Raw genomic sequence first — 16,861 nt, 5'->3', positions numbered from 1 at the left:
TTTCTCCGATTCACATCTGCGACTCATGTTCAGGCGAAGAATATATGAAATTTATTATCCCGAGCAGTAGGGGTGCATATTGCATATTATTGATGGCAGGATATCTGTCAGAAAGATTGATTTCACATCATTGTCACCATAAGGAAAGGAAGCCGACGAACCTATATGCTAAACTTCATTTCGTACGTAAGAAGCAAATCACATAAAAGAAGTCGCCAAAAGCAAATCTTATTTTTTTGGAGCTAAAAACCATCGATAAAAGGTAGGTTGATGAAATAAATGTGCAATTTTCGTTAACTCTATGAAGAAGCTAAATGAAACAGTTTATAGCATAAAGCTGTTCAAAAGATAAGGAGATTTGTCACTTAGCTGTAGCCAAGCGGTATCGATGAGCAGTACGTAAGTGCTCAAGTCTGCTTGAACGGAACTTTTTTCCACATACATTTTGGCGTATTTCATCGGTTGCATATCGTGGGACAAAATATAGTTTTCGCCTGGATGCAACACAAATTCACTAAATAAATTTTGCAAACTCAAGACGACGCTTCTTAAAACATCACTTAAATTGAGCACACCCCAGATTTGCATATAGCCAAAAATATATACTAACAGAGGAAACACCGACGAATAGCGTGACAGGTAAGGCAAAAGGCATCAGATGAATAGTGAGGAATTAAATTCTCTAAAAATTTCGACAAAAACAGTTTTAAAACTAACAAAAAATATCTTGGTCGCGGTTACACTCAGGTTAACATTGAACGGTTGAAATCAAACTGCAAGATGTTCAAGTTTTGCCCTTTAATTAACTTTGATATTTCGAAGCCAAGTTGACATTTTTATGTTCCTGCTTGCGAAAATGGTTTTTTATTTAATTTTTTGCTTTGTTATCACTTGGCATCATGTTTTAGAAGATTTAGGTGTAATTTTTGTTATTTTTCAGTCTAGAAAATATGTATGAACATTTGATTATGGCACCGTGCTATTTGAAGTTACATTTTTTTCGGAGACAACTGTGTTGTTTTTATTACAGTTTTCCACTGGTTTCATTTACCCAATATTGGAGCTACAAGCCGATCTTGTTTGTTGCAAATTGATCCAAAATAGCCCTTTACGACAAAATCTCCAATCTTTTGAATCAAAGACATCAAAAGGGCTCTTTTCGTCAATTTCGAGTAGATTTGCTTGCTGGCAGTCGAGTTCCCTTGTCTCTTTTGTCATCTCTTTCTGTCGTTGACTACCAATGTTGGACCACCTTGATGGTTGTGTTATGAATCCAGAATTTTTAACTTAATTAGCCTCCGACCGTTATCTCAGAGTCAGTATAAATCAATTTTTAACAATCCTTTCCCTTCCTGTTTGTCTTTCACTATCGCAACACTAATTCTTGGGAGAAAATGTTTTGATCTCAACCCTTTTTTTAGTTTTTCAGTTTACCAATCGGTTCAAAATGGATTAATTCATTTTTGTTCAGGCTGAGAAGCTCAAATAATCTAATAATTAACGGTGTAAAAACTTGAATGGTCAGCCTAAGCTGCATTGTAAATTAGATTCCTGCTGCAATGTTCACTGATTGTTTTTACACGATCAATCGTGATTGACTCAGCGGTGCTACTAAAACTTTGCAGTGGATGAAAAAGGATTAGGAATATTATTATTGCCATTACTTGCTAAAATAATAGCCTTTTAAGAAAAGTAAAAACTTCGAATGTGTACTCAACTATAGTTAGCTACATCCTACTTCGTCATCATGCAGGACATACCAACATTTCTCTGTTTTTCGCTCCGCGAAAACTGTGAGAAAAAGCTCCCGGCTGGGAGAAGAGCGGGCATTTTGATAACTCAAAACATTAAAAGAACATCTAACATGTCTAAAAAATGTATATTAAAAGAACATCTAACGTGTATAAAAAATGTATATTCGATCTAAAACAGTCAGTGAGGTCAATGAAGGATTTTGGTTGCCGCCTTTCAGTTATAGATTTTTAGATGAGAAATAAGTTTTCTTGGTTACGTACACGCTGAATAGAAATAACGAAGTAATCAAATGACCTTTAGCAACTATTAAAAGTTCTGGGGGAGGATTCGATTTGCTTTGATTAGCGGCCGCTCTTTGAACAGTGGTGAGCGGTGGAGAACTGATTAACAAGAATTTTATGCTTTTGAGTTTTCGTATTAAAAACTTTTGGTATTGTCTATAAAGAAAAAATTTTTGGGGAATTGAGTAAAAGGTCAGATACACTAAATGCACTAGATTGGTCGTTCCTGTAGTCAAGGAAATTAAAATTTTTAATGATGGTGTACTGCTTTGAAAATCTTTCCAAGAATATTTCGGATATTGTAAATCATTGGAGTCCTTGTGAAAATAAAGATGAAAGCGATTAAAATTAGTAGAACTCGATTATGACTTGATCTGAGCGACTTTAAAAATGCCTAATCTGCGACCAATCTTCGAGAATTCAAGCTTTACAGAACGACTCGTTTCAATGTTTTCTTTTATATTCTTCCATGCAACTGCTTAGTTCAGAATACGTCAAAAGGTTGAAACAGCATCGGTAATTTAAACCTCTTGAGGCTTGTCGGCTAATTTGTTCGTATCTCATTTCGACGTCGTTACAACTTTAAAAAAGAAAAAACAAACAATGTGAAAGAGTACATTTGCCAAGCTGAGCCATCTTAGACAAAAGCCGTCAGACATTTCAAGTCTCTGTTTTTTTTACCCGTTAAAGCTCTCAAAAGGGCGAGCTAATGGAAATCACCTTATATTCCCGTAGCTTTTTTAAGCTTTTCGCCCACTGATCACGCCTTGTCATTCTGATTTGCGTCAGAAACGAAAACATCGATTTTAATCTGAAGTAAACATATTGTGATATAGATGGTGCAGCGTGTTTCGCTGAAGACGAAATACATGATGCTAATATTTATGCTGGAACGTAAAACTTCATGTTTATCACACTTTCATATACATTGAATGTGATGTCAGTCTATTTAACTGTTATTGTGATGGAAAAATGAGTAGAGTAATTATTAAATATCACATTTCACAATGTTTTAAAATGTAAAATTTTCAGAAAGAATAATTTTCAAAACATTGCACCAAAGCTTACTAGAACGCGGTTAAAAAATAATAATATTCAGAATAAAGTTTAATTGAGGGAGCGGGTAAGTGAGGAGAACCATAAGCCATTAATAGAGGCAATCAAGGTTTTAACCGTCATAAACTATACGGTTAATGTTAATTTTACGACAGCTTGCTCTGGAATCTCCTTTTTTGGAAAAATGTCGCAATGAATTTGCAGTTCCCTCCACGTTAGTGGTGTAAATATTCATATCCAATTTCATCGTTTGCGACATACCTTCCTCTGCAGTTCGTTTCCTGTGAAAATTAGATTGTCTGAAAAAAATATGAAATAAACCCAGAGAATCGTTTAAGCATGAGAAGACAGCATCAGCGTTTTAAGTGTCTCTTAAAGGTAGGATCAATTTTAAAACTTCTTAGCGCATTGCAGGATTATTTTAAATTACGGATTTAAAATTGATCATTATTTATTCATTTATAAGACACAATTCAGAGGCCACGTCTTACAAAAGTTAACATTTTACGAACTGTTACCGCAAAAATCTCTCGAATACGGATCATCTTGAAGTGGTTTAAATGGTTCCACTGAAACGAATTCACTTGAAGCAAGCTGGTACATTCAGGATTTAGGATGAAAACAAATCGAAGGAAAGCTTAGAATGTAATCCATGCAAGAGGGATAATTTTCTTCCCCTTCAAATATATCTTTGGAATTATTTTTGTCTTTTTTTCAGTGCTAAAAGCTTACTTAAAATTGGAACAATTCAAACGTTTTATAATGAAAAATGTTCTCTGAAGTAAACATTGCAGTTTGGACTAACCTTGACCTATGATATCACCATGTGAGAGCGTGCATATATATAACTTTACTCAAAGATTAGGTCATTTTCTTTTTCTTCTCATCACGGACAGAGAAGCTGTGTAGAGTAAACCTTTCATCACACCCTGGATTATCACTTTTCAGCTTGCCTTTATGAATGGCCAGCGGTTCCGCTGTTTCATAGACTGAATGCAAACACATTTGAAATGTAAGACCATGATCCATTGATGAAAATGTCACATGTTTTGTCGAATTAACAGCCGATGACTATAGAATTGCCGGATTTTATTAAGAGTGGTATAGCTAAATACATAGCAAGCTAGAAGAGGCCGTGTGGGGGATTTTTATTTCATAAATTTTTCGCGTAGGGTTGCTATCTGAGAGCATTCTGAGAATAGCTTTTAAAAGCAGGTTTTTGCTTATTGCGTGAAATAAAAAGTGAGCTGATAGACAGAATATTTTTCTCATGAATTATTCTAAAAAAAAAATTGACGAAATATGTCTATGTTCCTTTTGAAACATTATGTTACCATCCACAGTTTAGCGATATTGTTTAGGAGCTATAACAAATTTTACCACCATGTATTCAAGGCAAACAGAAATTAAATTAATACTCAAAAACCTTCGCGTTTGTTTTACAATTATACTGTCATTAATTTGCTTAGATTTGTAACCGCGTACTCCTCAGCATTTCGAAATAACTGTTAAGTTGCAGTTTCAGTTAAGTTGCAAACACTCAGGCATGGCATAAGCCATACTTACTTTCCATCCTTAAATCAGAATATTAAGACCAAAATTTTGAGTAAATTTTAATATGCTATTTGATAAAATATGAATTTAATTAATGATATATTAAGCTGAGTTCTTGTAAAAAAAAAAAGCTCTTTCACATTAATTTCGAAAAAAATACTTAAAAATTCGGTGGAAGACATTCCTTTATCAAAAATTTTTTTCAAATTCTTTCTATTTTTCCAGTGAAGCTGGCACCCCAAAATTATAAAAACTTGTGCTTAATTTGTATTGCCTAAAGATGTCAAAACTTTTATTCTTGACCCCTTCCGTCTTATTTGACTAGATATAATTTATTATAATTTATTAACATAAAAAGTCGCTCGAAAATCAAGAAAATTGAGCCTGGGCATTAGAAACATATTCTTCGAAAAAAAAAAAAAAAAAAAAAAAAATAAGGCTTTTCAGAGACGCCCTTAAGCGCGATAGCATGTTCTTATTACGGTGGCCACCTGTTTGGTAAGATTATCTATTCAAGCTTCAAATTTTCCCTCTTGATCCCCTTCACCTTTCATATATATTTTAAATATATTCTCAATGGCAAATGCATTCTAAAGGTCGTTAGATTTTAAAGCCGGGTTTTCGGATAATGGGTGCAGATATTTTCAATCAACGCCCGATTCTTCGCCGCCGTGCGCGCCTTAATAATTTCACTAGAATATTCTGCCTGTTGCACCAATTATCAAATACGTATTGCACAGTGGGAACAAGCCAATTGAGATATCCGTGAACCAAGTACTCCTGGGCGAGATAACTTTCGTCAAATGAGCTTCTTAACTGGCTGAAAATAAGGATTTGATAACAGTAATCCCCTTAACTTCGTCTTCGTAATTAAAATAAAGCTCGATTTTATTTCTGCACCTGAAAAGCTCAGCGTCTCGCCTGAAGGCCCTTCCTTTAAAGCTAATGAGCAAAGAAAAAAAAGAAAAACAAGAACTAAGAAAACACACCTTCTAGCCAAAATGCTGGAGACGAAGGTTAGCAAGCAGAAGTTATAAAACATTTCTGGTAATGGAAAGTTTCACGCTTTTGATTTATCACCCCTTCAAAGAGGAAAGCTTGCCTCATAAAAAAGGAAAAAATGGCAAGTATGAACAAAATGAGAGATACAAGAAAATTGTAGTGCTAAATTCGAAATCTATAAGTCTTGCTGATCTGCAGATTATAAGGATGACTGAATTTCATGTAAATCAGTAAACCTTAGTTTTTATGATGAGGAAAGCCCGGATTATACTTTTCTATTCAGATCAAATTATTCTTTTGGATGCGTTGCATATCTCAGCGTAGTCTTTTCAGTGTAAGTCTCCTATAATTCAAATATACCACAAAATAATATTGATGACCAGAGTTATACGAAAAAAAATGTTCTAATACTTAGTCGAATTCAACCCCAAGGTTTTTTTTTTATCTTGGATTATCAATATTTCATGGTACAACAAACAATCCTTTTAATATTTCTAAGGGCAAATTAAAAAGTAAAATGAATTTTAATGTATTCGTTACTTCGAATTTGTCGACTTTTCAACCCTTTCGAGCTTTTTTAGATCATTTATTAGATGAAAATGTGAAAGTTGTATGACAGTTTAATGATACAGCTGAAAAGTTTGTCTTCGTATGCTATTAGGATCAAAAGTTTATATATTCTCAATTTTTGTTATCTGTGTCTAAAGCTGATAAATGTTTCAAACGCTGTCACGAAAGGAATTAAAATCTGACGCACTATTAAAAGTAAATCCTTTGTCTCGGTTTGCAAATGACATTTGTGCCAGCGCTGTTCGGCATTTCAGACGTCAACAGATGAAAGCGCCCCTTGATTGATGTTGAACCAGCATTTCTTACGGATTGCCAAGGGCCTCGTTTTTTTTACGATGGCGACAGCGTGTTAGGTGAGTAAAAGTATTCTGTGCAAAGTTGCCGCCGCTAAAGTTTGTTAGTGTTGTGGTACGGGTGTTATGCAGTCTGAGTAAAAGGAAACACAATGGTTCAGCCAAGTTCCGCAGTGGTTTCAAACACGCGAGCAAAAGGTGGCAACTGAACTGCTAGCATCATCATCAGCGGAACAACTAGCATTACCAATTCTGTTCGTTAAATCAGTGGGCATGTTGAGTCAGTAATGAGTTTGAACAGATAAGAAACCGACTGATGGTATGTTAAACACCGCTGAATTCAGCGAGGGTGGTAAAAACAGAACCAAAATAAAAATTTAAACTATATTTTATCTTTGCACGCCCACCCATTTGGCTAAACAAAGATACGCTTATCTTGCCACTTTCGTTTCATGTGCTTTCAAATTAGCAGTGAGAGCTTCGTAATTGGTGCCTCGAGCGAGGTACTTTGTAGAACTGTCGCGCGTTTAATTCAGGCGAGAGAGCCTAAATTAATTTCAAAATTCACTTATTTTCTTTTATGCTGGAACTAGATCCAAGAGAAGAGTAAAATTATGATATCTTTTTTCAAATCACAAGCACTTCTCCTCACATTATTGCACAGATAGTTTTAGGACAGACAGCAATTCTGTTTCACCACCGCGTTTAGCCTTCCGCCCAAAATTGACTTAAAGTTCCTCTTATATCGACCGAGCAGACGCAATTTGGACGAACAAAAGACCTTTTCATGCTAGAAAATTCAACGTATCTCCTTTCAGGTTATTGAATTAGTAACTGTTTGTTCGAAAATTTCAGACATAGATGTATGCAATAATGTTAAATATGTGCAGCCATTGCTCCCATCATAACGCTGTTGGGAGAGTTCAGATATTCAAAGATTACCAGATTCCCAATTGTTTGATTCGTTCCCCGCTACATTTCTGAAGGTAGTGACGAGGTTTAAATTGGTAAAGCGATATGCCATGTTGTTCGTTTTACAAAAAGAAGAAAATGTCTGATAAATTTTCATACGTAATGAATTCCCTCTCAGTCAGTCGACCGTCTTACTGGTACAAGTTAGCCAGGAACTTGCCATGACGAAAATTCGAGTAAAATATCATAATTACCACAAACTTCGACTGCTTGACGCTCATCGATCAAAAATCAAGTTTATTAAGGTTAATCGGAATTGATCAGTTTTATGCTGGAGATTTGGAGAACTATTTTTCACTTCCACTCATGGAGAACGTGCTTGAACAAAACTGCGCTTATAACTGGTTTATTTTCAAAGCATAAACAAGAAGCTACTATGGTAACATTAATCGTGTAGATGCTGAGCGTGACTTTGTAACTTTACACTTAGGTCTCGTTCAAATATATCATGAACTGCAGGTGAAATTCGTATAACTAATCAAAGAAATTGCATGGAAAAGCTTCAAAAAGGCATCTATTGACATAATTATTCAAATACCATGTATTGTCACCGATAAGCCTTGTTACTCAGCGCTTTTACAACAATGGGTTTGTATAATGTCCATAGTTCTTCTATCATTCATAATAAGCTGAGCCAACCGGCAGGCTTTAATAAAAATAAACAAAAAACCTTTTTGTTTTTTCGAAGATGTCATTAGCACAAACAAAGATGGACTTTCGTTCTTACCTCATTATAATTGAGAATCGTTAATGCGTGTTTACTGTAGTAACAAGAAAATGATTTCAAAAAAGGAATAATTGCTTGCTTGCATTTTGCGTTTTTTTCTCGCCAAACTACCTTTATCATATTTTTCTATCGTGGAACGCTAATCCTATTCATGGCGAAATGATTCGTAGGCACTTGGTTATTAGTAATTTTCTGATCATGGTGTGAAAGAAATGTTTCTGCTAATTGATATTTTCGCTGTCGCTGGCGTTCATTGCGAGTTCTGGCATTATGTGTGATGTTTGACGAGATGAGAATGTCTATATATAGTTATTGTCTGTCTCATTATTAACATATTGATATTGACGGACTTGTATCAGAGTGGACTCGACGTTCCTTCCATGTATTCTTGAAAAAAAAAAACCACTCCAAGGTAAAATCTTTTAAGCTTTATATGAAATTGTATCCAAGGTAGAATGCATTATCTTAGACAAAACGTCGCAGACCAAACGAGAGTGAGAAATATGAATTAATGGTCCTCTATAAGTAATAGAAAAAGTGAGTTATGAAGAGGATTATATCACTCACATACTCAAACCCTATCATCGTATCTCATGATAATCAGTAAATGGTCACTTTGATCCAATGGAATTCTTTTTCATAGTTTTGCGAAGAATAAAATATTACAAAGTTGGGGAGTAAAAATACTTAAAAGATAATCAAATTAGGATAATAAAATATACAGGATATAACTCGTACATGGCCGCCGTAAACTTAGAGAGTTGATAATTTCTCTCTCTCGTTCGTTTCGTTTATTATTGAGATGAACTATTTTCTTCGAGAAGATTACTTCCTCAAGCGAAAATGCAATTTTCCTCAAAATCAAAGAAATTCTAAAACCTGTTTTAAGAGCACCTAATGCAGAGATCACTCGCCCATAAGCTCAGCACATAGTAGTTCCCTCTCAAAAATGGTTTGATTCAACCATTAGTAAGTTTAAAAACATTCATCAAAAATAAAACTGCCAAGACAATAAACCTGGCTACCATTACGACATTATTATCTTTACGAGTGAAGTTATAAATAGTACGTTCTCTTCGGGGCGTTGAAGACGTCATTTTTTCACAAAGGAGAAATTCTTGTTGAAATTAGCATCATTTTCATGATTTCAAGAACTTCAAAACATTTTTTGATACCAGCCTTATTCTTTAATGGTTGTTGTATATCGATGTTAGTCAAAGTATTGAGGGTTGAAATTTACGCAATTCTTAACCTTATCTTCTCATGTATTCAGGTTGAATTATCACAATTTCATTTGACGACCTCTTATCTTCCTCCAAGTTGAAAAGAACACAGCGTAACAGAGCATACATTTAAGTTATCAGCATATTACTCTTCGTTAAATTCTCTTGCAATGTTCAGCGGGACTTCCGTGGCAAATATCAGTACCAATTCAACGAACGATACAGTTCCGAATGAGGCTTCATGGTTGGACATTCTTCAGTACACTCTGTTTGCCATAATATTTGCAGTTAGTACCATAGGAAATATTTTGGTCTGTTTGGTGGTATTGGGAACAAAACGCATGCGCACAACACGAAATTTCCTCCTTGTCAATCTGGCGGTATCAGATCTAACGGTAGCCCTATTATGTATACCGTTCGACTTGGTGCTCAAGATTACAGCACCCAACTGGCCGCTTGGCGCCGCGATGTGCAAGTTATTGTGGCCTTCTATGACACTTGTAACCAATTCCTCTGCAGTTACACTTGCAGTAATCAGCTTTGACAGGTAAGAATCTGGCCTAATTAAAAATAATTATCAGTTTTTACATCCTTTTGAATACTCCTCTATTTTCATGAGCAAAAACAAATGTCTTGAGAGAAATGTTATATAAGAACCGTGTGGTTCATGATACATTTTGTCATCTATTCAAGTGCAGATTCTCGTGAGATTTTTTTTCTGTGCAGATCGCATTTCGTTGTTGTTGTTGTTTTTTTAATTTGCACGTGTCCCATAGCACAGTTATGTTTAGAAAAGGTAAGGTCTGCATTTAAGAAACATCTGAGTCAAAAAAAAAAGAGATATTAAGGCCCTTGCGGTCCTTACGCACTATCGTAATTCAATCTTTTTCCAGTTATTTCTTTAATTAACACTTCGTCAAATTATATACCTTTTGAATTTTTTGTTCAGAACCATAAAGGAAAGTGGGTAAATTCTCAATAATACTTCCATTTTCCATCTAAGGTATCGCGCAATAGTCCGACCGACAAAAGCTCGTCTCACAACTCGACAAACTGGTTTCATCATTGGGGCAATCTGGGTGGTGTCGTTATTGCTTGTGCTGCCATACGTGTTAGCTTTGAAGGTAATCGATAACAGCTGCGACGAAGAATGGCCCAGTAACACCACACAAAAAATCTACACTGTGGGACTGTTTGTATTCCAGTATGCTTTACCTCTCACAATCATTGCGTTTGCATATGTCAAAATAGTTCTCAAGCTTCGAGAACAATCGGAACGAATGGCGAGCTACCATGAAATTTCAAAGAGGCCAGCATCTCCATCGTTGCCAGAGGAAAACTGGAATGCTGGCAATAGCCTCGCCCCCAACATAAGTGATGCAATCTCGTTGTCTTCTCCTGTTCCAGAGAGGAAGAAATTTAGGAATGGGAATCTCAATAAAACACATCATCTTGGTCATAAGAAATTAGAAATCCAGATGCACGATGTTGCCTCCCCACTTCCAACAAGGAAGAAGCAGCAGTTTCCGACAACATCCCGAGCTTGCAGAATGAAAGAAGCAAAACGACTAGAGCACAACACTAAAATTGTAAAGATGCTTGTTTCCGTAGTCCTCTCTTACGCGATTTGTCTTTTGCCAAATCAAGTTGCTTGGTTATGGTTGGAGTTTGGATCTGGTGAAAGCTGGCCTCATTTTCAAGAGTTACTTATATTTGGAAGCCTTATGGTATACATCAACAGTTCTGTTAATCCTTTACTCTACGCTGGTATGAACGAAGAATTTAGAAAGGGATTCATAAGAATTATAAAATGCCAATGGAGAGAGCAGCGTCAAACATTTTAGTTCGGTGGTTAAATTAAGCGTTACATAAATGAGTGTTGAAGTTACCTCTCGATGCAGGTATCCTTAAAACTTCGGCTAAATTTGTCGTGTAAAATTTGTGTGAATCTCTTCCAACCGTAAACATCCTCGCTCCTTTTGGTTAAAGTAAATTTACTTCATTTCGATGACCTATCTTTAACATGCCAAATTAATATTCTGAGGTTTCCTTCATGGTTAAAATAAATCAATATTTCGCACTAAGTAACAGCTGAAAATATTTTCACAGCTGCAAGCACTGCGGCTGCACCTCAATATCTTCTGTTGCTCAATTTTCCCATAATGTATCAATCAACTTAGTAAGTGAAACTATTTGCATCAAAATGTAAGGCTGATTGTAAGCCGGTAGAAGCTGAAGTTTTGCCTTTTACATAGGAGGTGACTTCCTAATTTTTTCTTTTTTGTATGAACACGAACAGCAAAGATATTCTTTACTCTTCTGATGGTAACGATAAAACAAATTTGAGCGCTTGAGGAAAAGGTGAAATGAAACATTAAAAGAAAGAATGCACTAAGAATTCCAAGGGGTCAGTGTAAAACAAGCTTTTCTACGACAAAAAAGCAACAGCGACATCTTCTAAAACCCCAACAACTACAAAGAGGAAGAGTAAAATCTACATCATGCTGTATATTCAAGACAGAAAAATTATTTGTCTTGAACTGTTTTGAAAACAGTAGATTGGGTAGGTAATACATATTTTAATGAAAGTAAGATTCGTCCATAGTTTTAATTGGGTTTGCTTGGGATTGTAATAAAGTAAGGTTCGAATGGAAACTGAGAAATGGCAAAATAGTGTTATAATGATTAAATAGCCGTGTGGAAATACGAATTTAGCCATTATCATCACGAGGAGAAAAATTCGCATCCACAAGAGGACACGCATATGTTCTGTTTACCATAAATAGATAGAAGAGACAGTTCTATAAATAAGAGACAGTTTTAAAATGTCTTTCTATACCACAGAATCTAATGGTTATTTACCTACTCGTTGACTCAATTCTCAGCAATGTGAAGAAAAAGTTAAATTAAACCTAAGTTTAAAATAAAGCTCCCGTGAAAAGTAGGTACCCAATGTTAATAAAGCTGGTAACCAAAAACAAATGGCAATCTTCATGTGTGAAAGATTTAATAGTTGGTTCACAGTGTGCAAGGAGAATATCATGTTTTATGACACAGAAAATAATACTTACATTTCATAAATCATAGTAAAGCTTTTAATCAATCACAATTAACCTTTTTATTTCATTATTGTTTATGAAATTACTGATATTATAAACTATTTGTACAAAGATCTTCGACCTCTAGAAACATTTTTTACAATTTCATACATTTCAATCTATAAAAGGGCACAACTGATTCGCTATTGGACGAGATTATTCTTTTATTTTTTCACATTTATTATTTTACGCCAATTTGATCGAGCATAACATCTATATTTTATTAATTACTTTTCCGTAATAATTATAACATAGTGCTCAAGCTCTTGACAGGCATGGTGCCCTTGCCGATCATAGGTATAAAAGAGCTCCACCAACCTAAACACCTAATAATTTATAAAGAATTACTTCGTTATTTTGTTAGAATTATTGGCATCGTTTAGTTTTGTATTTCCGAATTTACAACACACCCTAAAGAGAAAAAACGTAAAATTCTAATCGCATTTTGGATTACGAGTTGTAAAAAAAATCAGATTTAGCATTTGAGAGAAGGGAAAATATTTTGTAATAGTGTATTAAACAAGCATAGCCCATTACGTACATTTCGAATTAACCAACGATACTCTGATCTTGAGATATCTTCAAAAACCTGAGATGTAACCCATCCCCCTCAGAAGATTCTGAAAGGAGATATTTAGCCTTAAAACAATAACACTTTCATTTGAAAACAGAACTCACGACGTAGATTAATTAAGAACTTTTCTAAGCTTGATAGCAAACTGGTGCTTCTGAGCTTTGAAAGGCTTCTTTAAATCAGAAATTTATCTTCTCAGTTTTATTGTCGACTTTTCTGAGCAGAAGTTCTAGAAAACTCTCATACTCGTGTCATAAAGGGAGGCTTCCATCTGCAGCGCAGAATCCTGCAGAAACCTTTCCTGAAGTCTTCATTCATGCCAGCATACAACAATGGATTCACACAGCTGTTGATATATACCATAATACTGCCAAAAGTCAGGAGCTTGCCGAAGTGTGGCCAGTTCTGTAAGTTTCCAAACTCATACCACAGCCAAACCACTTGATTGGGCAAGAGACATATGGCATACAGTAGAACAACCATCACTAGCATCTTCATGATCTTCGTGTTGCGTTCCAGCCTTTTCATTTCCTTTTTGTCGCATGGCGTCTTCTCAAACTTTAGCGGAACTAGCTCTCGTTTTGCAGGATCACTGAACGTGTTTTTAAATTCAAAAACACGTGCTACGCTAGGAGACGATACGGAATAAACTTCACTCATCGCGTTCTGCTGACAATTACTCTTCATCGAACTGTAACCTACCACGAGGACGCCACTTGCGTAACGATTCCTTGCAATGCGCGCAGCTTGGTGACGCAGTTTCCTCCCCACCATCGTATAGGCGAAAGTTATTATGAGAAGCGGCAGGGCATATTGGAAGATAAACAAACCTACAGTGTATGCCTTTACAGCCACTGGATGAGGCCAATCTTCTGCACAATAGCCATTTTGAATTTTTAGTACCAGCGCGTATGGTAGCACGAGCATGAATGACACTGACCACGTGACTACAATTATTACAGATGTTTGGAATGACGTGAAACGCGGCTTCCAAGGATGAACGACGGCTCGGTATCTGACGAGAGAAAGAGAAGCTGCATTGAAATTCATGTTTAATAACCACAAACATAAGTCAATATAATGATGACCAACACTATTTCACTATTTCGATTTGCCATATGTCTATTCGGAGCAAAACACATCCCGATTATTTCGTTTCCTAGTCTCTTTATAAGGGAAGAATAAACTAAACACTTATCTATTGACCCAACTCTTATCCAACCAAAGGTCTTGAATATACCCAAATTTCATCTTTTGATATTTTGCTAATATCACCATCCATGGATAAAATTTATTGACTTATTTGTTGAGAAGTCTGTTGCTGATCAAATGTAGTTTGTACAGATCACATTAAGAACCCCCAAAAGAAGCAGATTAGTCTTAGCTTATCTGAATTATTTTCGTGTAGGCGATTCAAGAGTAAACATCGCCAAGTTCTTAACGCGTTTTCATTACCCGAGGCGAGATGACTTCGATTGGAAAAAAAAAAAAAAGAAAAAAAAAAAGCGAAACAGGGGCCATCTAACGTTTCATTAATGAGGCAAATAAGCTCTTTATTTGTCACAGACAAAGTATATTCCAGAGGTTTCGAATTACGAAGGCTGGAAGCTAGATTCATAATTCACTAAAGGCTTGCCCTCTCGTGGAGCTAGATATCTTATAATCAAGAAAAATCACACGTGTAACTTAGTTCAAACATAGAGCTTGATAAAACATCCGTCTGGAAAACCAATAAGATGATGCGTACCATGTGCTATTTAATTCTAATCCCTACCTGTCTAAACTTATGGCAGCCAGTGTTGCGGCAGAGCAGTTTGTTACCAAAGTCATGGCGGGCCACAGTATGTTACACATGATGGAACCCAAAGGCCAGAGGGGAGATGTTATCTTCAGTGCGACATCAAATGGTATGCACAGAAGTGACATGGTTAAATCCGACACAGCTAAATTGACCAATAGGTAGTTTCTCGTAGTGCGCATGCGCGGCGTTTTTAAGATCACCAGGCAGACAAGAATATTGCCTGCCACACTGATAAGAAAAATAACAGTGAAAATGGTATACTCCGCAATCTGAAGGCAAGCAGATTGTGGTTCAGTACTATTTGATACCGATTTCCTGATGTCAGTAAGATTGGAGGTCATGGTTTACACACGTCTTGTAACGAACCTTCTCGCACTTAGAACTTCCAACTACTCCTTCAGCTTACTCTGTGGCTTCCATTTGGTCCATTCTTTCCTTTGCAATTCATGTAATGAATTTCCTGTCAGTGGAGAAACCATAAACGAGAAGAAAGTGAGTGATATTAACAAATTATCTTATATAAACCTTTGAGAAAATGCACCCTGTTCGCATTTCAAACGAATAAAGCCCAAATGTTGTAGAAATAGGTTAGAAGTTCGACCTTAGGGGTGTTTGCAACTTGCTGTCTTCTTTTAAACCAAAATTTCCAAATTTTAGTCAACTTCGAATGTAAAGTTGCCTTGCTTTCAAGAATAAAACGTAAACTCCAAAGTATCAGTCTTAAGAGCCTTAGGATATATATGTTCTCTCGGGTGATCAGAAGAAGACCTTAAAAGGATTTTCTTCCGACGCACGTAAAGCTTTAGGGCGACCAATTATCAGTTATTTCGATGTTTTTCCCCTTAATTCAACCATGGTTGTAACTTCTCGAAGGACAAACGATTTCCGCAGGAAACTGAAAAATTATTCTTGGATATGCAATAAAACAGAAATCACAGTCATTTACAATCCATTTGGAGAACGAGATCATGAATAATGAGCAACGTGCATTGACGGTAATACCACCTTTTCAATAGTTATACTGTTTTTTTCTTCTTATTTGATATTTGGAGTTCAGTTTCCTTTTGTGGTAATCAGATTTCTCCCCCTGCTTCGTCTTTTTTTTTCTTGATAATGAAACCTTAAAGCATGTCCTGTTTAGTCTCGTGGAGGCATAACTCGTGGTTTATTTTTAAATAGAAAAATTTGTTCGATGAAATACGTGACTAATCCGCATCACTTGACTCCCTAAAAAGTCTGTTTACCTTAGGGCGTCATTCAATTGAATGTACTGCTGACGGCAAACATTTGCTGAAGACCGAACCCCTTGAGATAAATTGATTTCATCGATCGCATTTAATGTTTCATTCGAATTTTGGTAAGCCAGTTGATTGACAAACAGGTGATTCAAATACTATTGCTTGCATGTCTGTAAAATCACGTACTGAAAGTCTTTAATCTTATTAGTATGCTAAGTAAGCCCTTTCCATTGAAATAGCGACAATCATGAAAGGTGCATTTCCACGATCGCATTTAATGTTTCATTTGAATTTTGGAGAGCCATTTGATTGACAAACAGGTGATTCAAATACTATAGCCTGCATGTCTATTAAATCACGAACTAGAAGTCTTTAAACTCATTAGTATGCTAAGTGAGCCCTTTCCATTGCAATAGCGACAATCATAAAAAGGTAAAACGACAGCAGTGGCGGAAAAAATCGCAATGTTAATCACGAAGTCAAATCCTAAAAGCTTTTAAAGGGAAATTAACGCTGAGATAATATGACGGACTAGAAAATACGAGAAAGGGAAGGAGAGGTCACGTACGGAAAAAACGCTGTTAACAACTCCTTTCAGCCGACGAGATTCCAGAATTTTGCTTCGCACGTGAAGTATGTATATATTTTTTTCCATCTGAAGGAAAAATTAGAAAGCCAATTGGCTGAAAATCAACATTATTGTCATGTTTCATAAGC

General features: G+C 35.8%; 2 protein-coding genes across 4 annotated transcripts; one reads left to right on the top strand and one right to left on the bottom strand.

Moving 5' to 3' along the window:
- The first annotated feature begins 153 nt into the window (after positions 1-153).
- LOC131775681 (galanin receptor type 1-like) lies at positions 154-12,290 on the top strand. Of its 3 annotated transcripts, none has more exons than XM_066161358.1 (3): positions 154-262; positions 9,484-9,980; positions 10,437-12,290. In XM_066161358.1, exons 2-3 carry the CDS (start codon positions 9,604-9,606, stop codon positions 11,275-11,277), a joined length of 1,218 nt encoding a protein of 405 aa, XP_066017455.1. In that variant the 5' UTR covers positions 154-262; positions 9,484-9,603; the 3' UTR covers positions 11,278-12,290. The 3 variants fall into 3 exon arrangements, with proteins under 3 accessions (XP_066017455.1, XP_058947785.2, XP_066017456.1); XM_059091802.2 differs by lacking the exon at positions 154-262 and adding an exon at positions 3,349-3,470; XM_066161359.1 differs by lacking the exon at positions 154-262 and adding an exon at positions 6,513-6,571.
- A 385-nt stretch (positions 12,291-12,675) lies between these two features.
- Positions 12,676-15,312, bottom strand: LOC131775683 (RYamide receptor). The gene is made up of 2 exons (XM_059091803.2): positions 14,880-15,312; positions 12,676-14,120 (listed from the first exon to the last, which is right to left on the bottom strand). The coding sequence occupies exons 1-2, from the start codon at positions 15,245-15,247 to the stop codon at positions 13,346-13,348; spliced, it is 1,143 nt and encodes a 380-aa protein (XP_058947786.2). The 5' UTR covers positions 15,248-15,312; the 3' UTR covers positions 12,676-13,345.
- Positions 15,313-16,861: the final 1,549 nt, after the last annotated feature.

Source organism: Pocillopora verrucosa, chromosome 14 (genome assembly GCF_036669915.1).
Source record: "Pocillopora verrucosa isolate sample1 chromosome 14, ASM3666991v2, whole genome shotgun sequence".
NCBI classification, from domain to species: domain Eukaryota; kingdom Metazoa; phylum Cnidaria; class Anthozoa; order Scleractinia; family Pocilloporidae; genus Pocillopora; species Pocillopora verrucosa.
Note: the sequence above shows the minus strand (reverse complement) of the source record. Positions and strands in the feature narration are given on the sequence as shown.

Bases quoted from the DNA above. Each gene is read 5' to 3' on its own strand.
- LOC131775681 (XM_066161358.1), top strand. From the start codon at position 9,604: ATGTTCAGCGGGACTTCCGTGGCAAATATCAGTACCAATTCAACGAAC. The intron at 9,981-10,436 runs GTAAGAATCTGG...TTTCCATCTAAG, and splicing joins GCAGTAATCAGCTTTGACAG to GTATCGCGCAATAGTCCGAC.
- LOC131775683 (XM_059091803.2), bottom strand. From the start codon at position 15,247: ATGACCTCCAATCTTACTGACATCAGGAAATCGGTATCAAATAGTACT. The intron at 14,121-14,879 runs GTAGGGATTAGA...TTCTCTCGTCAG, and splicing joins GCTGCCATAAGTTTAGACAG to ATACCGAGCCGTCGTTCATC.